This window comes from Sycon ciliatum, chromosome 1, assembly GCF_964019385.1.
Source record: "Sycon ciliatum chromosome 1, ocSycCili1.1, whole genome shotgun sequence".
NCBI classification, from domain to species: domain Eukaryota; kingdom Metazoa; phylum Porifera; class Calcarea; order Leucosolenida; family Sycettidae; genus Sycon; species Sycon ciliatum.
In genome coordinates this window covers 50,918,341-50,941,335 of record NC_088643.1, presented here as the reverse complement: position 1 = coordinate 50,941,335, position 22,995 = coordinate 50,918,341, and the positions used below count along the sequence as shown (strand labels likewise).

Here is a 22,995-nt window from a genome sequence, read left to right as displayed (position 1 = left end):
ATCCGGCAGTGAGTAGAAAATAGTGCATGGTGACTATGTGCGAGAGCACATCTGTGGTGTGGTGACCATGTACCACCGGCAACCTCACAGCCGCCATTTGGACTATTTTGACTATGTACTACATAATTCAGAAATAGTTGGTATGACGACCACTTGCTGGTATGGTGACTGGTCTACGCTGACTGCACCGTGACCAGCTACGCGCCTGAAAGTACCTGCATGTGTGCGTGTTTGTTGTCTTTGCTGCCGGCCGCGGTGCAGGGAACGAAGGTGAAACCAGTCTGAGTCGCCGCGACTGGAGAGATGTCACCGTGACCAAGGACATTCGCACACGAGTGGGAACCAAAGCCGATCAAGGTGAGCAAGTATTGGCACCGCCAGTACGTGGCAAGTACAGTAGAGTCGCGTGCACCAGCGAACTTGGAGCCCGAGAACGTCCAGCCTGAAATCGCCACAGCCCAAAGTAAAGAGCGGTGGTGTTGCTTTTCTGGCAAAATTGTGGACACATATGATCCAGTATGAATTGTTTCTAAGAACGTGCTAAATTGAACGCAGCCAGATTGCTGAAAAGCATGAACGTCCCATGCTAACCCCTTGGAAACAACGTTCTTGGACGTGCGACTCTGCTGTCTGTTGCATCATTCATCATGCTAACTACCGTACTGGCAATATAATTATGTTGCCTCGTAACGCGTAACGCAGGGGGGTGCGGCGTAACGCGCGACCAGGCTAGTGCGACAAATTTTCGTTGCGTTCGTAACGCGCGTCCGGCGGGGTGCGGCGATCTTTTCATTGCAAAAAAGGCTGAAAACTGTGAAAGCACGTGTACCGCGTGGTGAAAAGTTCAAAACTGGACGCAGCAGGAAGTCCTGCAATAGCAAAAAAAGGACTGCGGCAATATAGAAACCTGTGTAACGGCTCCTGTGCGACTTTGTATGTAACGCCCTGCGTGCGGTAAACATGTGCCAATGTAACGCTTCATGGCCTCACTGCGACCATATATATTGCCAGTACGGTAATGTACACAGTTGTTCAATTTTCTTCCTCGTGCCAGATTCCAACATGTTGAAAAAGAAGACCAATGAATGTACAGTCAGACCTCACTTATCCGGTCCTTTTTTATCCGGATCCCTCGCCATCCGGAAGAAAATCTTTGGTTACCGATTTATAGCATATGTCATGCATACATGTACATACTGTCTGACTGTATACACTTCTAGTATAGTTGCACTTGCATACATTGTATCATGATTGGAGATTCAGTAGGTCAGATGCCATTTTGAGTACTCGCAATTCACTCTCAGGACTACAAAGCTACTGGTCACATTAGCCAAAACGTGCCGCTCCGCGTTTTGGAGGTCCTCATTTTGTTAGGTCATCGTGAATGACAGATACTAGTACTAGTAACCTGTCATGCCATAAATTCAGCCGGGCCGCATCACGGTACTATCACTACCGGGTTATAGCAGGAAACTTGGGTGAACTTTTTAAAGTTCTTCATCTTAGTACGACAGACGCAACAAAACCTTCGCCATGGGCTAATGCTTTTCGGTGCTGTACTCTCTTGCACACTAGTGTTGTACTCTTGTGCCGATGCACCTCTGCAATCCAGATTCCGTCTGCTTCTTGGTGGGTGTGTGTGTGTGTGTGTGTGTGTGTGTGTGCGTGCACGCGCGTGCATGTGTATGTGTGTTTTGTGTGTATTCGTACATGTAGGTGCATATAACGGAACAGCAGGCGTGTAGCAAGTTCCACGACCTAGTGATGACGACAACTGTGGGGAGTTACACCCAACTGCTACTGGTTACCTAGACAATAAGACATCGAAAAATTCAAAAAATATTATTTCTAATGAGCTGAAAGTGCTCGTACTGTTCTTGGCAATCAGGTATTAGCCATGACACTGTAACTGGTACTATTCCCTTGCCTGCTTGTACTGATTCTTAATTCTTGATCAACGCCATGACAACAGTGATAACGTTAGTAGATACTGTCACATGATCTAAATGACTGAACTAAATGCTCCCATGCCGGCTGGACCTTTGCTGAGTGCTGAAACCAATTTGATCCCGAAAGCTGCAGTGATATTCTTTAGTGACAATTCAATGATAAGTGCGTACTCGTATACCTGCATATACCTGCATATGCGCCCGCTCCGTTATAGTATGCTGTGTGCTAGCTGTAGCTGTGATAGCCATCTAATGTTGCATCATCATAATTGTAGTGCTAGTGTGAGTCATATAATTATACACTGACTGGACTTACAGGTGTTACAGGTAACCATGGTAACACAGCAGCCAATCATCGGATCTAACCTTGCCTACAGCAGTGTGCAGCTTACTTAAAAGCGCTGACAATAAGCTGATAAAACTGCCACATTTGCTTCTTACAATTCATTTCTTCAATAAGAGCGCGTAGTGCAGTGCACTAGTGGCTCATTAGCTTATAATACAACGTAGGCCAACCAGTGACAGAAGCAATTAGATAGGGAAAGGTGACCATGGTGCATGGATGAAGTGAGGATGGCTTGTGAACTGACAGTTATTGCAAGAGTATCCACTGTTTTCAGGGTGTGCAGACTCTAGTGCAGCCAAGTCATTTCAAGTAAATTACGTCAAGAACTTTGTCGAAATTTGGTCTGTCAACTGATACAGGAAAACAGATTAGTATCAACCACTTGGGCCATCTCAGGATGTATAGCCCAAGGCTGTAATCTTGGTTCATACCAGTAATTATCTTTTTTCTTTCGCAGTTAGAGAAATTTCGACGAAGTTCTTGAGACGAAATTATTGTAGAAAACATCCACTGTTGTTGTTTTGTAATTGTAGACCTTTGACAATACTCTTACGAAAAATGAGGTAAATTAGTTCTGGAGTAGTTTTAACAGTGTTATTTTTTAACATGAAACAAAAGTTTTTGGCCACGGTGATACTGAATTTTGCCGTTGGTAAATATAGGAATGAGCCTACTTCAAATAAAAAGTCTAAAAACGTCATCTAAAACCTTCCCTGAGCAGTAATGTCAGAAAATTACACAGAAATCAATGAAAAGAGCTAAATTATCGAGCTACCTGCTTCTGAATAATGCAAGCAAGTAATCATGGTTTTGCTATCAAAACATCTCATGACACAACTTTTGAAAAAGTGAATAACAACGTAACATGATGAGACTTCAAAGGTCAATGCTGGCAGTGACATAATTATATTGTTACTTTTTAGCACCGCAGCTTCCTCAAAGCAGGCCAAAGGCACAGAGTATACGCAATTTCCACAGCCTAGTATTAAGAGGATGACGTTCACTGTTTTGTCATGATACAGCTGATACAGTTGCTTTGCAACAGTTCGTGTCTGTCTTGGAATTGCTGCCACTCAATCAGTCAGACCGTGAAAGGCGTGAGCCCAATGGCAGCAGCATACATAGCAGTCTACTCAGCAACAGCATACATAGCAAAGTCTAGACAGAGCATAGTCCACTCAGCAACAGCATAGCATGCACTACAACTTTGAAGACTGCTGCTCCGGTCGAGGTCCCAGCCATGGCTTGCCTAATGTTGCATAGAACAAGTCCACCCGCACACCCACAAGCACGTGAAACACAAACACAGTCATGGTGATAATCAAGAATAACAGATTAAAAAAATCATATGTAAACCCCTAGGCCTATTAACTGCCCAAGCATATGCAACTGTCTGGACTCTACCCAGTGCTGCGATGGCAGAATTTCACATCCCATGACAGGGCTCACTCAGTTATGCTGGTAAACAGGTGCAAGTGACCAATACTAGCGAGCTGTACCAACGCATTCGCATAGAGCCCTGTAGCTATCATGTACACGGTTCAGGCGGTGCGTTCGAGTTTATCACGTGATGTGAAATTCCGCCATCGCAGACCCCATAGGCTGCAGCTGCGCACTCCTGGTGGCTTTGTGATCTTGGTGATGTGCATCACAATTTCAAAACGTTTTAGGACCATCTTCTTATTGTACCGATGTAGCACAATGTGGCTTACATGCATGACATGGAGAACATTTTCACAAAATACAAAAAAACAAAAATTATCAATCACCACGATGATACCGTTGAACTTACCAACACAGTGTGCAAACAACTCCAGTCTATCACTGCCAAAGAACAGCTGTGGCTTGTTGAACTGCGGCAGCTGGGTTGTGTAGGCCGGTAAGCCATACGCCTGGCAATCCGAGGAAAAGCGAAAGACACCAAAATTAATATACCTTATAAATAACAGTAAACAATGCTCAGAACACCCATTTCTACCAGCACACTGCCTGCTCAGAACACCCATTTCTACCAGCACACTGCCTGCTCAGAACACCCATTTCTACCAGCACACTGCCTGCTCAGAACACCCATTTCTACCAGCACACTGCCTGCTCAGAACACCCATTTCTACCAGCAGACTGCCTGCTCAGAACACCCATTTCTACCAGCAGACTGCCTGCTCAGAACACCCATTTCTACCAACAGACTGCCTGCTTAAGTCCTTGCATCTTTAACTACAACATCCAAATGTCTTCTAAGATTATGCTATGAGCATAGGTGGGGGAAATTCTGAATTCGCTCAAGACCCGGCTCAGTCTGTGTCCATGTGATACAAGAACATCAGGATCTGCACCATTTCACAGGGCCTGCCGGCCTCAGCAATGTGAAAACAAGACAGTGCGCTGATAGAATTCATAGTCGAGTAAAGACTCTAGTTAGTGCTAGTCTAGATAAGACTAGAGTCTTGCATTATAAAGTAACATACTTATGCTGCAATAGGATATCAGATGTGTGAGTTCCAGCTTGCATGTATGCCTATGCGAGCAGGTATATGTACATCCGTGTGCTCATCTGTGTGGGGAAGACACAGCATCGTAGTTAGTTGTTGCCAAACGCTAGTGCAACGTACTCAAGTACATGCGCATTCCATGCACTTACACCAATCTCAACGATTTCTTGCGTGGCTGCCTTGAGCTTGTCCTTGACCTCTGCTGTTTTGGCTAGCTCGCACAGCTTCTGTGCAGTGCCGTGGCTGACCCCTGCCTTGCTGCAGATCTGTGAGAGAAACGGTATGACATGCAATGGTGGGCTGAGTTGGTACATCATTCTAACAGGCAATATCACAGTCAGGACGACGAGTCCTGCCATTGTTATTACTACACAAACATCATGCACATATGTGTGTCACCGCACTGTGGTCCACTTCGAATTATTACACAGGTTAATATGCACGGCATTTCCGACGTGACGCGCAATTTCAATTTGGCGTAAAACTCCAAACTTCGACGCGAGCTGCAGGTCACTCGCGTTGTTTTTCGAGGCGCGAGCCAAACAACGCCGAGCTGAGCTTTCGCGTCACGTCAGAAATAACGTGCATCTTTAAAAACCTCTCTATTGGCCCTGCAGTTTTACCGCCAACAGCTATGCAAGCAATATCGGACGAAATATTTTTAAAGTGTGGATAAGTACGTACCTCGTGAAATGTCTGTTCCTCGTGAATCTCCTTGCCCTGCAGACAGAGAGAAAAGTAAACAGATGCTCCGCGTCGTATGCATGGCAGTTACACAGAGACCGGTGGCAATTCTGACAGAAAAGAGGAATGTGTGTTGGTTTAGAGCGAAGAGAGGAGACCACCTTTCCTTGAAAGGAAGATAGAAATTCGCTGAAAATGTGTTTCCCGGATGAGATTGTCCACCTGGACATGCGCAACAGCAATGTGGGCTTTGCGAGCCTGAATGACTGTACAGAATGATGTTTCGCAAACAAACCTGACATTTCGACCGTCATAGCAAGTGCTACGAAACTTGAGCAAACGTACGCGCACGAGAATGGCGCACTAACAAATAAGTCCACATCCAATACACATACATGTACACTTGTACTAGCCAGCACCAACTTACATTTGACCAAAGCCTAATCCATAGCTGTCTGGATACTTCCTCGAGATGCTGAGGACACTCCTGGTCAACGGCAGTCAGGAAACGCTGAGCAGTTAGAGTTCCTTTTCAAATACAAGTCCATGTGTGCCAAGAGCAGACAACAAAGGTGAGTACGAAAGGAGCAGAAAATCAGTGAGCTACACTTACATCCTGAGGCTACATGTGCCTCGAAAGACAGCATCGGAAGAGCAGGATTGAAGGTGTGTTTTCTCTACCTTTTAAAGTCCTTAACCATCCGTCCCTGTGCTATGTCGTGCCAGGCTGCATGCGCGCGCACAATGACATGTGTAGTACAATGACCCCATCCACACAGAACTTTACCTTTCGTAATGATGTACTGCCAGCACTCCTGATAGAACAAAGAACACATGCGTACACACACACACACGCACACACACCACACACACACACACACGCATATACCAGGACCGTCGGAAGCAGTTTTTGATTGGTCCGGTAGTTTCAATGCCTTTCATACTTTGTGTATTATATGGCGGGTACACATGACATCCATAGTAGCAAACAAGTGTTGTTGGCGCAAAATGCTGGTCCGGTAATAACCTGACCGACCGGACCTGTTCCGGCGGCCCTGCATACACACACTCACGCACCGTCTGTCTACTTCACGGTCAGGGCGTGATCTTGACTGACTTACTGGATTCGTTTTGAGCGGGATGTCCATGTATTCAGCGAGTCGTTTCAAGTCCTTAACCATGTATTCACCGCGCTGCTGGAGAAGACCAGGTGGTTGGTTACCTTAGCAGAGGCATCACGCACACACAGTATGCTCAGAATTTCAGATACCCACGGGCACACAGAGTGTGTTCATACACATATTGGACAGTGCCGTTCAAAACATGCCGGGTCTGCCGACAATCCATCGCACAGTACTTAACCAAACCCTTACCTGTAGCATGCATGATACCGCCCAGGAATACCGGCTGAAGTTTCAAGTCCATCTGCCATGGTTTACGATAGCGGCACAAAACCTACATACATATCGCAGCAAACAACATACACACACGCGCACATACACCCACCGACACACACAATGACCCACACACAAGTGAGAAGAAAAGATTTCAAAACACGGACACACACACACACATGCACAGATGCACACACACACACACACATACACACACACGCGCGCGCACACACAACTGTTCTACATCCTGAATGCATCAGGCTGTGCAGACATGGACGAGGCTGGTATCAGTGACTATGTACATGTACGCTGCACATGGTGCTACTTCATGACAATACTAGTACGGAACGGAAGCAGCCTTGCCGCCAATTGGCCCGAATCATCGGGTACAGAACAGCATTTCCCCGCAGTTCAACTGCAGCACACGTGTGCAAGGCAGCTGTGGCTGATTACACACTACACTGTGTGGATCAGGTCAGAGCTTTGGCAGCAACTAGTCTTTGTGTCAAACTCTGACAAAGTACGGGTGCCGAGTGCTGGCGCCATTGATCACCACTGCCAACAGTATAATATTCTTGTCCACATGCACAGAGTCACATGCTATTTTTGTTCACAACTGTACAGGATACCGATAGTGTACGGGATAGGGGCTAGGGCAGGTGGGAACAATTGAACACTGGCATGACCAAATCTCCCAGCCCTGACGATTCCCGTACTGCCACTACGGAACACATAATTTGAGCAGGTTCGCCGCTTGTGCAGATGTCACCGGGAGGGGCCGGGAAAGGCTCTTCGGTAAGTCCAGCCGCTCCTGGTGTGTACCACGCCCCAGCATGATATGTGACCCAAGCCTTACTCATGCGGATGGATGTATTGTCAATACGGATTGTTATTTTTCCAGATTGAGCCATTATTTTTATGTTTCTTGAGTGACTTTGTAGACCTTGTACATGTACTTGTGGCAATCGTACTGAACATTTCAAATAGTCCAATTGTCAATTCTAAAACACATTTTCAGTTATAGTCTTTTAGGTATAGGGATAGCAGTTAGTCATCAAGCTAAATAAATAGCTCAATTGGAATACCAGCAGTACAACGCAGTACCTCGAAAGCTAGCCAGGTATAAGGTGAGGTGACATCATAGTAGAGATTTACAGCAAGTCTCCGCGTAGCCATCGTAATCGTAAAACTACATACGAGAAGAGCCAACTCAACAGGCAACCCGCAGTATTTACACCCTGTATGTGTTTCTGATGAGTATCTCGATTCTACTTTGAAGTACAAATCAATGACTCGATCTTCAGCTTTCAGTTAGCAGGTTTAATAGGGGAGATCGATCTTCGACAGTCGAGTCTGAAATCGGACTAAATGTATTGGTCAGTGACCTGAGTAAAGAGTTAGTCTTACACAAGTAAGGTTGATCTAAATTGATCTACGTCGGTGTCACAATCATGTCAGTGTTTTGAATGGTCAGAGGTCAGAACCGTCTGGTCATGAAGTGCTGTGTGAAACCAAGAGTACATAACTCTTGGTGAAACCGAAGATGCATCCTGTTCAGTGACTCGCAAAAGCTTTTTCAAACCCCAGAAAACGCCAAGCTGTAAGCAGTCAAGGCTGCGGAGAACGCACGAAAAACAGTAGGCAAACGTTAAACGGAGTGTAGTAGGAGGAAGAATATCGATGCATCAACAGAATTCAAGCGCGATCATATCAGGGAGTCAGCAGACTGTCACCCAGATTCCTTGCACAGGTATGACTGCTGTCACAGTGTGTGTATGTCAATTTGTGCATCATGTCAGTGCGGCTGACCTTCATGTAGATTGTAGTCTTTGTGGTACACTCTCACAACACCAACACACAGAAGTCTCTGCTGAGAGCACGGTGGCTCGGCAATGGCGAAGGACCGCATCTTGTCGGTACCACATTCTGTGGAATGAAATCCAAAATCGGAGCGATTTCGCAGCGTCTTAGCGCAAATTGTTTCGAGTTATCCACAAAGACACAAGCTTTCCAACTCTCTTCGGCCGTTGGAAAGCGTACCGTACCTTTTCACCATTGTGTACTATTTTCTTGTGCATTCCCGGTCCCGCGGATAATGTGGGTTGTATGCAAAATTTCTCGAAAACGCGGAAAATTGTGCGCCCACGGAATCGCGGTATCCTGTGGGGACAGGCAACACTTTATAGGGCGTACTTCTCCACCGTGCTGTATCCATCGGCGGTGCATTGTCTCTTTGCGTTGGGATTTTGTTCAACTCGTGCACGTGGATCATGATGGTATGATAGCACGCAGTCTAATGTTCGACTCATGCAGGTACTACTAGTACATGTACTTGGATAGACGTAGCTCTCGGCTGCCATACACTGTCTTGATGATAACAGTATGACCAAACTTTCACGAAGCCGGTTTGTACCAACAATAGTACCGTGAACTCTTGCTAGTACACATCAAGACATGTAGCGGCGAAGCCAATTATAAATCTCCTGAGCCTAGGCCCTTCCTACATACCGTTAAGTCGTGTATAACAGCCGTGGCTTACGTGACCTTTTTGGGGAAATTTTGCAGGCTTCTATATGAGACCGGCTTCTATACAAGACAGGCGTTTCTATGTATGTCAACACTAAAACCAGGCTTACGTACAGTGATCTTGAAAATCAGGCTTCTATTCAAAACAGGCTTTAATACAAGACACTACGGTCTCTCATGTAGTACTTCGAACTACATGGTAATACTGTGGCGAAGCACAGCAATACAGTCATGACTCATATCGCATGCATGCACCTTTTTAGAAGTAACCTCGAGGTTAAAGAAAGGGGCACGACTTGCAATCAACGGTGGTGCGACTTCAAGTAAACACACAGAAACATTACTAGCATGACAGACACCTGAGAAATGAGAATTTAAAACTACTTGAAGAGATATCTTACAATCAAAATATTCATAACTTCGAGGGAGCTGAAAACGATCAAGACTTCTTCTTTCCAGATGAGGTGAAGGTAAGATGTTACCATGGAAGTTAAACATCTCAGTGAGGATAAAATAGAAGGACTGTGCTGTACTTTGCAAATGATCAAGTACTAGTACTTTGTCATGGTCAAAGGCAGCAGAGCCGCTATCATGTAAAGGTACTAGCAGGTGGGCTGCAGCATCGTCCACACACGCCCCGATAGTTCTTACAGCCTTGACCGGGGCTGTTGTGGTCGAGGTCCCAGCCATGGCTTACCTGCAGAGTGGGGCAAGAACAAGAGCAGGGTGGTATAAGGCAGAGTCACCAGCAGCCTTGTACATTAAAAATGATCACCAGACAAGAAGTAAATCTCTTTTCCGCAAAATGTTCAAAAAATCGCTGCGTAACCGTCGACCAAACGGGTATCCGTTAGTTTGGCCCTAACGGTTACATAACCGGTTATTCGTAATAACCGTTGCAGCCCTAACGTACAACATATATGCAGGTACATACACCCAGGCGTTGCCCCGCTGTTGAGAACTCACCTGCCAGGAAGGCCATTAGCTCTAATCTGTCACTGCCAAAGAACATTTGCGGTTTGCTGAACTTTGAAAGCTGAATAGTGAACACTGGCAATCCATACGCCTGAGATTTGGCAGCGGGGATGCACAAAATACACAAAAATGCCCATAGCAGAATGGTCAAAGCCTCAGTCAAATTCTCTGCTGAATGACCAGGAGGATGATACCATCCTTTTCACTGTTTTCAGTGCAGTGTACAACCACATATCACACGAGCATACTGTCTGATGCAAATCTTTGAACATTGCCCTATCGGAGAAGGAAGAAAGACCACCGGAAAACTATAACCGGAGCATGTTCCAGAATGCAAGTTTCTTACCTCACAATCGAATAATTGCCAAGTACATGTATGAAAAAAATAGAACTTGGAGAACTCAGGTGTAGAGCCAATCATAGTTGTAAAAAGAGAGAAAGAACAATAGGATGTAAGTTTTATGTTTCAAAAAGAGTAAATTATCGTGTCCGTTCCCGAAAGGGAACTCACAACGGCCGCTAATACCCGGTTAACCCAAGTATTGGGTAACATGCCTTTTAGTATACTATAAAATAATGATGACATATTTGTACATCAAGCTTGCAAACTGTACTCACCCCAACATCAACGGCTTCTTGGGTAGCTGCCTTCAGTTTGTCCTTGATTTCTGGTGTTTGGGCCAGCCTGCACAGCTCCTCTGCAGTGCCAGTACTCATGCCAGCCTTTGCACAGACCTGCAGGTCACACAAACAAAAACCAGGTGCAAAAAGTGCATGTAGAGAACAGGTGAAGCAGGCGCAAATACACCACACGCTTACTTGTACATTCAAAGAAATCATTAGGAAGGCATGGCATGACTGAATTTCGTGACTGGAGTGCTATTATCACATAATATCACATAATATCTGCTGAACAATGATTATAATTATGATCATTGTTCAGCACACCACTGTGGTACTAGGGCTTGACTTAGTTCAGTGGGTAAATCAGCCTTTTTTTCTATTTGAACAACGCGGTTCAAATTTCCACAGGATTATAATTATGATGCATTGGATACAAACGAACTCACACACACACACACACACACACACACACACACACACACACACACACACACACACACACACACACACCTCATGAAAGGTCTCCTCCTCGTGAACTTCTTTGCCCTGAAAGCAACCGGAATGGAACACGAGACAAGCACCGTGCACTGTTAGTATTTGTCCGACATTCCATGTTGGGAAAAAGGACATAGCAAGATAGGCACAGGTCATAGCAAGATAGGCACAGGTCATTGCACGATAAGTGTGAAATAGCACAGACTCTACAAATAGCAGTGTGCTCGTGAGAACAGTCACTGAATCAATGGCCGTCAACGTTTGCCAAAGTTCAATTCCGAATTCCATAATGTTGTCCATTGGCAGAGGTATATGCTCCTGCGTGTATGTGTAGGGTAAATGTCAAGCCGGGCTCACAGTCTGAACCGCACTCACCTTCGACCAAAGCCGGACCCATAGCTGTCTGGAGACATGCTCCAGGTGTTCAGGACAGTGCTGAGCCATGGCTGTCAGGAAACGCTGAACGGGCAGAGTTCCTACGGCGCCAAACACACACACCACCACACACACACACACACACACACCACACACACACACACACACACACACACGCCACCACCACAGTCATACAGATCTCATATTTCATAGGCCAATACAGTTTATTCCTTTAGCCGAGCTAGGCTAAGGACTCACACTGTGGCTGCATTATTGTCATGTTGTCGAGAAGCCTTGCCTGATTGACATGCTGTATGTTGATAATGCATGGTTATGAAGGGGTGTTGATAAAAGAACTACTAGTACCAGCTGTAGCGATCTTGTGCCCTGACGATTGGATAACCAATCACGTCTGGTATCTGTTATGCCTTATCATCTGAAGGTACTTGCACATACTGCTCTGTTCTCACTTGGAAGAATCTCAGTCTGCATGCTTGTTCTTTGGCACACAGAGGTCAATGTAACTGTAAGTACATGCAAATAAACTTACCCTGTGTCATGGTATACTGCCAGCATTCCTGGTTAAGGAACAGATGTCGCAGACATCAACACACATACGCATGCGCACACACACACACACACACACACACACACACACACACACACACACACACACACACACACACACGTAGAGAGATTCAGAACCACAATGAAGATGCATTGAGCTGAATTCTCTAATACTGTCCACCCGGCGACTGCAAATCACTACAGTATCCACAGCGGCGTAACTTACGGATTTCATAACTAATGGCACATCCATGAGTTCTGCAAGCCTCTTCAGGTCCTTGACTACATAGTTGGCACGCTGGGGCGGTACGTTCTTCAGCTGATTGCCTGCCGTGCAACAACAACAGCAACAATGACACAACAACGGTGAAATAACACACATCAACATGGGCGAAGGCTTTAATCAGACACTATGCACTCAAGAAAGTGTGATGCATACGCAACACACCAAAGCGCCGATGAGGCATAACAAGGTCGAAACATTCGAGGCGTTTTGCGCCGCTGTGTGTGGCTTCCTGTTATAACCGGCACTGTTTTGCTATTCAGTGAACCCACTCTAGTATCGTAGCTACACTACTGTACTATGATATGATCCTAATTCGAGTAGTCAGTCATGAGTCACTATGACGTCATGGAGATATATTGTAAAGAGCATGACTATGGTTATGAGGTCATAGCTGTCACAGAGACATTCACTAATTTCAGCATGACGAAATTATGGTGGTATGCAACACAGATGGAACGCACACACACAATAAAAAGAGTCTCTACGGTCTGCCAGCCTTGACCGATGATTGAATCCGTACCAGTGATATTTCTAATGCCAGATAGAAACACTGGTTGCAGCTTCAAGTCCATCTGCCAGAGATCACGATAGCGGCACAGCACCTGCAATGTCAACAGATGAAAGGAACACTATTCATAAGCTCTCACAGTTTACTATGTATGTGGCCACTGGCCGTATTTTACTGAAACGATTATACCGCCGGATTACTCGGCAAACCCCCGACTTCACCCCAGACAAGTGTGTCTTTATGAGCCCTCTGTTACTGACTAGTGACTGCACTTAATCTTCTTCATCTTGTTTGCACGTCCGCGTTACCACCGGCTATACAATTGCGTTGAGAAACACAACCAGCTTAGGAAGTTTCGCATGTGCCAGGCCATCTTAATGGCATGAAAAAAAACACAAAAATCGACAAATGAAGTGGGCGAAATAGTGGTTGCGACTTCGGCGATAATTTGTAAGATAGGGTTTGTTCCCCACATGGGGTGAATTCCCCGAAACACTGTGTATTGAGCAGGGAGTGGTGCGTTCTTGCAGGTTTGCCGAGTCGTTGGCTCGATGGACTTCTCGTGTGCTCTGGATGGCAGTCGTGAGTGAGTCAAGTGTCAAGTCAAGTCGGCGGAATAGCGCGAGCTCCAGTGTGGGGAGCAAACCTTTCTTACAAACGAGTAGGGGGTGCCACTTTTTCACATGAGGGCACTCAATCCAACTTCGGAGCCACCAACCAACTGGGTCTGTTTTGCGTACTGCGACATCTGATTTTCCGTATTTTGCAGTGCTTTTGCGCACTGCCAATGTACTGCCGTATGCATTGTGTTTTTTTTACACTCCTATGCTTGTCAGTAGCTCGGTTTGCTACATGTAGTGCAACACATGTGTGACTTGTACTACATGATTTGTTTGTGCTTCATGTAGTCGAAGCACGGTATGCACTCGCTTTGGCACAGGGATATTCATCGCTCAGCTTGCACTTGCCATGCTTCTACACACATAACTGTAGCTGATCGATTGTCTTCAATTTTCCATACCATTTTGCTCAAATTCTGTAGTGCGGACGAAGGAGTGATTTTCCGTACAAACACGGAAGGTTGGCAGCACTGAAAGTTAATGGGTGGGGGGGGGGGCGCTGCCCCCCCCCCCCCTCCTTTGGCTAGAACTGAACCAACGCTTTTCCTACCGACTTAAATTCCTACTTGACTGACTCACACTGCCATCCAGGGAACACCAAACGCCAATTGAACCTTCCACTTGCCAATCCATTCCATGTACATGTACATGGATCAATGTTTTCCCAAACGAAATTGGTCAACCCCCGGGCCCTCCACACCCCCTCCCCCCCCCATACTTTTGGTATTACTAATGACTGTACTGACAAAACTTGGATTATATACAATGATTTACCTCGAACGCTAACCAGCTGTAAGGCGAGGTGATATCGTAGTAGAGATTCACAGCCATTCTCTGTGCAGCCATCGTGAACAAAACGGCGCATGCAGCGGCCGCTGGATACTACTAGTACTACAAGCAACAGGACGACAAGAACTCCACAGATTACCACTCGGGGGCATGGGGACGGACCTGGGTGCTGGTGCCTGGTGTTAGATTTACCAGGGCAGTAACGCTACGTATTAGTATTAGCGCCTGTGTAAAAATATAGAAAATAATTATTATTATTTTAGGGCCTCGCAGTCATGGCAATCGTAACCTAGTGACGCTGCCGCCACTCTGCTGCAGTGCTGGTGCTAGCTCCGTGGTTGACTTCAAACTAAGACGAAAATGCACTACTCAGTAGTACTCTACGCCAGTGACCAGTGTAGTGCAGTGCAGTCAGAGCGAGGAACGGTACTTAGCAGAGCCTGGTGATCTGGTGATGGCATGAGCAGCCAGGGATACGACGACAGAAGCTGCTGTCGGATACAGTCTGTAATTGTGTCCTAAACAATTTATCTTTGCTAGTCCTGTAAAAGCGGGTCCAGTTCATTAGAAACTATTCCGAGTATTCGTAAGCTTTCGTTCACTGGCCTACACGCATTGACCTGTACACAAGGTCTTCGTCGCTAAAACTGAGTGGACTGGACAAGGATCCCAAGTCGGTTGGCCTCTGGTTCGAGCTCGTCTGTCATCAAGCTTTTCGTCCCATTTCTTAGCGCGCCCTCCTCCCTTCACACAGGTACGTAGACGTACATATACACGCACATGTATTACCAGGGGAAAGTATCTCTTTTCCATGGCTGTGCGCATCGCGAGTGAGACAAGAGCGTGGCAGACACAAAGTGCACGACTCTGATGTTTGTTCTGGTACGTGCGACAGGCCAGGCTCGGATGCTTTCAACAGTCCTAGGCCTATAAGCACAACAGAGTTTACTAGTCTCGTTCATGCACTACATCATAATTATAGACTCTGCCTCTATCCTGGCCTGATGGTTCATGAATGATGCGTGGCATCATACGCGTTTGAAAAACCTACATCTTTCTGCGACTTGTTCTATTTACAAATCAGCTGGTCCAAATGTCTGAAGAGGCACCGGCAGTACTCCGTAACGAGGAAAATAGCACATACACGTTCATGTTAGGGGCCAAGGCAATGCAGCCTTACTTTATTGCAGGGTAATAACAGTTATCACTGCAGTGCCGGCTGTATCACCGCAGTGCCGGCTGTATCACCGCAGTGCCGGCTGTATCACCGCAGTGCCGGCTGTATCACCGCAGTGCCGGCTGTATCACCGCAGTGCCGGCTGTATCACCGCAGTGCCGGCTGTATCACCGCAGTGCCGGCTGTATCACCGCAGTGCCGGCTGTATCACCGCAGTGCCGGCTGTATCACCGCAGTGCCGGCTGTATCACCGCAGTGCCGGCTGTATCACCGCAGTGCCGGCTGTATCACCGCAGTGCCGGCTGTATCACCACAGTGCCGGCTGTATCACCGCAGTGCCGGCTGTATCACCGCAGTGCCGGCTGTATCACTGCAGTGCCGGCTGTATCACTGCAGTGCAGGGCGTATCATGGCAGTGATGTGCAAAAGACAGCATTATTCACTCTTCTCATTCTGATATTGTTCCAATAGGACCGTCGGCAAATCCCAATGTCGCACCAGCTAGCAACAGGCCATTGCTGAACACGGGCAGAAATGGACGTCACAGTCAGTGACACCAACACGCTAGCCGAAGCGGCTGGTTTGCTGGATGACTCGGCCGACAGCAAGAAGCCTGACAAAACGGCTGCCGTGGTGGACACTGGCAAGAAGACACGGGAATTTGTTGATGGAACGGTCGCAGACCTTGTAAGAGCACGTTTCTCAAGTAATGGGAATTCTAATGGGTCGCGTTTGGGCACACTGAAGACTCATATTAATGATATGCTTCGTGATAAAGGAGAATTCATGTGTGTTGGATTACTAAACATTAAGGTATTTTTCAAAGCAATACACTACATGACAATACACTGCATGACAATACACTACATGACAATACACTACATGGCAATACACTGCATGACAATACACTGCATGACAATACACTACATGACAATACACTACATGGCAATACACTGCATGGCAATACACTACATGACAATACACTGCATGACAATACACTGCATGGCAATACACTACATGACAATACACTACATGACTTTTGGTACCTATGTATTGCAGTGTACCCATTTTCTTTTGGACGATCCCGTGAACAAAACACGAATGAATGGACGTGCTTGTTTCCGGTTTAGTGTTACATGTCCCTTGATGTAGTGTTTCACTTCATGAATCTCTGAACTACTGTACAACACTTTATTATTCCTGCTGTAACTTAGAAGGTCGGTAATTTCGGTAGAGAAACAAGTCCCCTAAATTTAGATTTCAGCTAACAGGCACTGGAGTATGTACCGTGCGTGGAGGGAATGTTGGTGACCTAATCCGACTCTACACTTGAAGCCCCGTATGATCAGGACTCCGGCACCAACGGTTTTACGCATCCGAAATACAGTAGATACTTGTATCAGATCTTCCTGTTAGCCGGCTAGTTCCAGAACTAACTCCCTGCCCGGGTGCATTGCTGTGTTCCTGTTAGCCAGCTAGTTCCAGAACTAACTCCCTGCCCGGGTGCATGGCTGTTAGCCGGCTAGTTCTAGAACTAACTCCCTGCCCGGGTGCATTGCTGTGTCTATGCCCGGCTAGTTCTAGAACTAACTTCCTGCCCGGGTGCATTGCTGTTAGCCGGCTAGTTCTAGAACTAACTCCCTGCCCGGGTGCATTGCTGTGTCTATGCCCGGCTAGTTCTAGAACTAACTCCCTGCCCGGGTGTATTGCTGTGTCCATGTTCATGTCAACCCTCGTTGCACTCTGGTGCGTCTGTGCACAGGTGGAACTCGAAGCACTGCAGTCCACGCCGACTTGCTTCCTGGTCATCGGAAAGCCGGTATGATCTGTACCCACTGCACAACCACGCAGTGCTACGGACTCTTCTGACCTTTTTTTAAATGTGATTTCAGTCTGCTTTTATTAGTTGGCTGTGTACGACCGCTATTGATTGCTGCAAAGTAACCTTTAGGGTATCACAATGTGGAATATAACGGTGGAGGGGTTTATTCATAGTGTAGAGATTCTGAAGTGAATGGTTGTTATGGGTGGGTGCAGGGTTTTCATACGGTTGGCCAATGTAAACTTCCTTCTTTGTGTTACTAGTGACGGTCTTCAACTTTCTTACTACATGTAGTGTTAGTTCTAGGTTTTCAACATTCTGAACAGTCTGCCTCTACAATACCATTCTAGGAGAGTACAGCATGTACGGCAACTTGGTTTGCCTTCTGTTGTGTTGTGATCGAGCTCAGTTCCACACAATAATGTGTTGGTGTGTTGCAATTGCTTGTTGACAGGGCATTGGAAAATCGTCGCTGGCTTCTCGCGTTGCCAAGTCCTGGGGCTGTGTACATGTGAATGGTAGGAAATAACATGATGCTGCTGTGCATGCCTGGTTTGTTGGATTGAATCAGCTTCACGAACATTACTCGACATAATTACATTGCATGGGATGGAGCTCAGTGTATGTTGTGAGTAAAGAGTTCCAGTGCACTGTTTTGTGACCATGGCTCAGATATTTCCATCCTGCCTTGGATCCCGCCTGGAAACACAAGTGGCATGCACGTCGAATATACATCTGATCGCAGTTCATGTGTGTGTGTATGCATTGTGTTCTACTTGGTGTGGCCTTCCCTGTGACAGTCCGCAACTCCATACTGCAAGCCATCGCCGAAGAATCCGATATAGGAAAGAAGGTATTGGTTGCAAAGTGGGTGTACATGTGCCTGCAGTACTCACGGAAGGAATTTCCTGCACGGCGCCATTGTCACTGGCTGTACAGTACACACTGAGAGTATCACTGCAACTGATCTCTGTTGCTCGGATTTCTGTTATGGTACCCTCAAACACCACGGTGTTATAGCAATGTTAGGTTCACGATTCCGTATATGCACACACTCAATCATGAACCTAACAGTAAGAAACAAGTATATCAACCGAAAGCACAATATATTCGCTGCTGGGGAAATACTTATGCACGGTTTGTGTAAAAAATTCTGCATGCATGCTGTGAAGTTCAAGGAATCAGACTAGTCCAAATAAAACTGAAGGATCTGGAAAGCCAATATACACAAAGTACGCACGTTCTATATTCCCAAGTGTTATTTCTGACTGTTCGCTGGCTGTGCATGCATATGCCCATCCGGGCGTGGGTGTCAAATTGGGTAGTGGTACTTGCCGAACTGTAGCATATTTGCATGTTAGTTGGTGTCCTTTTGTGTCGGATATGATGTAGTGTGCAGAGCTTCTAGAGAATGGAGAGGCGGTAGGTCCGGAACTGGCCATTGAAGTGATGAGGCACAGAATGACATTGCCAGATGTTGCTCACTATGGTAAGTCCCGCTGCAGGGGTTGCATCTGACACTCCGTTTCAGCGCGAAAACACCTCATGAGCACCAGCCAGCAGCAGGAGTCAGGGTCTCAAATGGAGTTGTGAATACAGATGCTGAGGATCATCGATCATGCGCAACGCTATCACTTCCAACCATCTAGTCTCACACCTGCGCAGGGGACATGGCAAATTTAGATGTTGTGACTTCTGTGGTAAATTTGAAAGTGATAGCGTTGTGAATGGACAACGACTCTCAGCGTCTGTATTCACAATAATACGTGTGGCTCCGACTCGCGCTGCTGCCTGGTGCTCACAAAGGTGTTTGTCGCGCTAGAAACAAACTGTCACGTTCAGCTGGTATTCCTAGTGATGTATGGGCTGGGAGAGCACTACATAAAGCATTACCCTCAGAGCACAAATTTCTTTGGCCTTTTCAAGCTTGACTGATCATGGGTGAATTGCCCGCACGCTGTGGTACAAGGAAGGAGTGGTGCTTGCTTGCAGGTTTGCCAAGTGGATGGTATGGGAAGCAGGTACCTTCGTCTGGGAATTCTTCAGTCATGGGATATCAGAGAAAGTGTGTCGGTTCAGGTTTACATACAAGTAATAACTATAGGACCTAAGTGTATTGATATTGTGAAAATGTATGTTGGAGTCAGCATTCTATAATGGCAATGGCTGATTTATGAGGTTGGTGTTTGCTGTGTAGGCTACATCCTGGATGATATACCGTGTGCCGGTGAGCCCAGCCTGACCTGTAAACAGCAACTGGAGATCATCAAGTCACTGCGTATGAAACCGGACGTCATTATCAACTTGAAGGTATGCTGTCAACGTGTTAGTCACACAGGCAGGGCACATCAGCTGTTAAATGCATTTGAGTGCCACAGCAAAATGCATTTGATGTGTTCAATGCCTGTGTACACTACTTCTCATACCATTATCATATGCAGTGTCCGCTCATGGAGCACACTCTGTCGAACCGAACGTAGAGCACTTGAGCTACCCTTTCTGACAATTTGAGTTCCGTGTATTGCAATACCAAGAAAGCATGCTAGATTAATCAAATGACCGTAGACTTAGATCCCGGGCGTTAACGTTGTAATGATGTGTTGATTTCTAGGTGATTCTGTCAATTTGGTCACTTCGATACCTTCTCATTTTGTGCTCCCACCGTGCAGATGAAGGATGTTGACATAATCTTAAGGAGAGAAGGCCAGAAAGTTGACCCACTGACCGGAGATGTGTTCATCCAGAATGTGCATTCCGGCAAGCCGAAGAGTGAGGATTCAGATGATGAAGAAGAGCAGGAACAGAAAGAGTCGGGGGAAGGCCAAGATGGAGAAGACGAGGAAGAAGGTGATGAAGATAATGAGGAGGAGGAACAACAGGAGAGCAAAGACGTAGGTTTCTGCACTGTACATTTTGTGGAATATCTACATGCATGTGTGCAGCTCTTGCTAGCTTTGACTATGGCTATGGCTATGGGGATTTCGCTGGCTATGGGGCTATTGCTGGCTATGGGACTATTGCTGGCTATGGGGCTATTGCTGGCTATGGGGCTATTGCTGGCTATGGGGCTATTGCTGGCTATGGGACTATTGCTGGCTATGGGGCTTTTGCTGGCTATGGGGCTATTGCTGGCTATGGGGCTTTTGCTGGTTATGGGGCTTTTGCTGGCTATGGCCCTATGGGGCTTTTGCTGGCTATGAGGATCTTGCTGGATATGTTTATTTTGCTGGCTATGGAGCTTTTGCTGGTGACGGCTATATGTGTTTGGAGGTGCAATTGAGGTATTTGTATTCTCCAGAGGTATGGACATGTACACTGCACGGAGCACAATGAGCAATATCAAAGGGACAGCGGAAAGCAACTGTTGATTTTTTGCCGAGCGGCGAGCCATTACTGTACTGGTCGTGATTGCATTAGAATAGTGTGGTACCGGCATGGTTCGGTCTGTGCATTCTGCTGAAGGCTGTGCATTCTGCTGAAGGCTGCAACCACACTAAGTACAAAATCACATACAAACGGCATTGCAGTAGAAATCGTCATGGCGACCCGCTCGAAATGCAAAATGCGGTTTGTAGGTTTTCAGCAACCGGCGCACCCCTGTAGAAAGCCACGTTTGTCGTTTTCGTCGTTTTCGCGCTCCATCTACTGTGTACAAATGTTTTACCTGGTCGTCGTACATATCATCAGCAATTAGCATTGTTTTTGAATTTCTCGGTCTTTTCTAGCGCATGGCACACGCTTTGGTACAACGTCACGTGCTGGTCGCGTGAAAACGGCATCTATGCAGACCGAAAAGTGTAGTGTGGTTGCGTACCGACTTGTACTGAGATATGCAGGAAAATGTGTACTGTGATTTTTACGTAGTGTGGTTGTGGCCTAATTCATCTGCCATATTTGTCATCCAGGACCCAGCTGCGTTTGTGGTGACAACACTTCCTCCTGAGGTATGCGAGAGGCTGGTCAGGCGCGACCTGGATGAGCCGGATCGCATCAAAGAAGGCATGAGAATGTACAAGGAGATGCTGCTGACCGGACTGGAAGATGCACTGGCTAATCACGAGCGCACAAAGCTGATGCAGATAACAAGTGATATCCCCGAAGGCGATGTTTTCAGGGTAGGTGGTCATTGGGCTAGCACTTGTGTTATGTGACCAGGCATTCTCAGTGTGCCATGTGACCAGTGTGTCCTGTGACCAGTGGGTCACGTGACCAGTGTGTCACGTGACCAGTGTGCCATGTGACCAGTGTACCATGTGACCAGTGTGCCATGTGACAAGTGTGTCACGTGACCAGTGTGCCATGTGACAAGTGTGTCACGTGACCAGTGTGTTACGTGACCAGTGTATCATGTGACCAGGCACACTCAGTTCATATCCAGTAGAGAAAGTTGAATTTTCACACACTGGGTGGTAACCATCTTCACTGAGTTTTGCAGGCTAGCGGAGCATCACAAATCTCACACATTACAATCCTTTTGATATGTGAATGCAAGATGGCCACTAGTACAAATCTGTAGATTCTGTTATCAAGAATATTCCTTTATCCAACAGTGTCAGGTTCCAAGGGTGCTGGATACCTGGCTTGCCCTGGAGGCCATGGTGCCACACCCGCTTTTTCTGCGGAGTAGTTCCACGTACTTCAAAGTAGAAAACGTTCTCTAACAGGTCCCATTGAATTTGAGGTTCTCCCGCCCCCATTTCAAGTACGTTATTTCCATGATTGTCGGCAGTTCAAGTGCACATTGAGTCGTGGTGTTGTGTATCCAGGGGCGTCGGACACGGTACGGTCACTACGGTATTGACCGTACCACTTTTTGCCACAGGTACCCCGTGAAGTAATAAAAACACTCATCTGGGCTCTAAATTTTCAAAATTTTCGCCTCAGCCACCCCTCCCACACGAGTACATTGTACTTCAGATGACTGACCGTACCACACTAAAATACCTTCTGATGCCCCTGGTATCACATTAGAAGGCTGATGCTATGCCTGAGTGTGTGTGTGTCGTATATCCAGTAGGGGAACATGGATTTGAATGCATGTCTCTTTTTCTCTTTGTGCAGTCTTTCACCAAACTCTTGGCCCCGATGAATGTGAGGTTATCGTATCCTGTGAAGCGGCTTAACCGCTCCGGTGATGACGGTGATGACGAGGATGATGCAGATAACCTGACGGATATGGAAGGTGTGTGTGTGTGTGTGTGTGTGTGTGTGTGTGTGTGTGTGTGTGTTGCGTGCTTGTGTGTGTGTACGTAAGTGCATGCACATATGCTGTGTTAGCTCATTTTGGATTGTAGCTACATTGTATGCATACAATATGTGCCTATGGTCTGGGATACCATCTGCCAATGAAAGGAGACAGAGAACTT

The 22,995-nt window shown here is 46.5% G+C and overlaps 4 protein-coding genes across 4 annotated transcripts in view; 2 read left to right on the top strand and 2 right to left on the bottom strand.

Moving 5' to 3' along the window:
* LOC135830935 (uncharacterized) overlaps positions 1 to 2,468 on the top strand; it is a gene marked incomplete at its 5' end in the record, with an annotated part of 47,260 nt that extends 44,792 nt beyond the window's left edge. The window contains 2 exon segments of the mRNA XM_065343160.1: positions 262 to 357; positions 1,717 to 2,468. Coding sequence (XP_065199232.1) covers positions 262 to 357; positions 1,717 to 1,745 — 125 coding nt within the window. The 3' untranslated portion in view covers positions 1,746 to 2,468.
* A 399-nt stretch (positions 2,469 to 2,867) lies between these two features.
* LOC135830937 (glutathione S-transferase kappa 1-like) lies at positions 2,868 to 8,368 on the bottom strand. The gene is made up of 9 exons (XM_065343163.1): positions 7,970 to 8,368; positions 6,845 to 6,926; positions 6,593 to 6,693; positions 6,259 to 6,286; positions 5,899 to 5,999; positions 5,472 to 5,507; positions 4,937 to 5,053; positions 4,088 to 4,187; positions 2,868 to 3,544 (listed from the first exon to the last, which is right to left on the bottom strand). Exons 1-9 carry the CDS (start codon positions 8,039 to 8,041, stop codon positions 3,495 to 3,497), a joined length of 687 nt encoding a protein of 228 aa, XP_065199235.1. The 5' UTR covers positions 8,042 to 8,368; the 3' UTR covers positions 2,868 to 3,494.
* A 1,174-nt stretch (positions 8,369 to 9,542) lies between these two features.
* Positions 9,543 to 14,814, bottom strand: LOC135830936 (glutathione S-transferase kappa 1-like). Its single transcript, XM_065343161.1, has 9 exons — positions 14,616 to 14,814; positions 13,234 to 13,315; positions 12,654 to 12,754; positions 12,411 to 12,438; positions 11,861 to 11,961; positions 11,501 to 11,536; positions 10,985 to 11,101; positions 10,358 to 10,457; positions 9,543 to 10,088 (listed from the first exon to the last, which is right to left on the bottom strand). Exons 1-9 carry the CDS (start codon positions 14,685 to 14,687, stop codon positions 10,039 to 10,041), a joined length of 687 nt encoding a protein of 228 aa, XP_065199233.1. The 5' UTR covers positions 14,688 to 14,814; the 3' UTR covers positions 9,543 to 10,038.
* A 247-nt stretch (positions 14,815 to 15,061) lies between these two features.
* The window catches only part of LOC135830932 (adenylate kinase 9-like), a 27,844-nt gene continuing 19,910 nt past the window's right edge, over positions 15,062 to 22,995 (top strand). The window contains exons 1-10 of the mRNA XM_065343158.1: positions 15,062 to 15,384; positions 16,279 to 16,494; positions 17,570 to 17,626; positions 18,084 to 18,147; positions 18,430 to 18,482; positions 19,022 to 19,118; positions 19,827 to 19,939; positions 20,299 to 20,520; positions 21,535 to 21,744; positions 22,691 to 22,811. Of these exons, the coding sequence (XP_065199230.1) occupies positions 16,342 to 16,494; positions 17,570 to 17,626; positions 18,084 to 18,147; positions 18,430 to 18,482; positions 19,022 to 19,118; positions 19,827 to 19,939; positions 20,299 to 20,520; positions 21,535 to 21,744; positions 22,691 to 22,811 (1,090 nt within the window). The 5' untranslated portion in view covers positions 15,062 to 15,384; positions 16,279 to 16,341. The remainder of the gene's footprint in view (positions 15,385 to 16,278; positions 16,495 to 17,569; positions 17,627 to 18,083; positions 18,148 to 18,429; positions 18,483 to 19,021; positions 19,119 to 19,826; positions 19,940 to 20,298; positions 20,521 to 21,534; positions 21,745 to 22,690; positions 22,812 to 22,995) is intronic.

Bases quoted from the DNA above. Each gene is read 5' to 3' on its own strand.
- LOC135830937 (XM_065343163.1), bottom strand. From the start codon at position 8,041: ATGGCTACGCGGAGACTTGCTGTAAATCTCTACTATGATGTCACCTCA. The intron at 6,927-7,969 runs GTACTGCGTTGT...ATATGTATGTAG, and splicing joins ATACCTGGCTAGCTTTCGAG to GTTTTGTGCCGCTATCGTAA. The intron at 5,508-5,898 runs GTAAGTTGGTGC...CTCTGTCTGCAG, and splicing joins GGATTAGGCTTTGGTCAAAT to GGCAAGGAGATTCACGAGGA.
- LOC135830936 (XM_065343161.1), bottom strand. From the start codon at position 14,687: ATGGCTGCACAGAGAATGGCTGTGAATCTCTACTACGATATCACCTCG. The intron at 13,316-14,615 runs GTAAATCATTGT...TTGACATTGCAG, and splicing joins ACAGCTGGTTAGCGTTCGAG to GTGCTGTGCCGCTATCGTGA. The intron at 11,537-11,860 runs GTGAGTGCGGTT...GGTTGCTTTCAG, and splicing joins GGGTCCGGCTTTGGTCGAAG to GGCAAAGAAGTTCACGAGGA.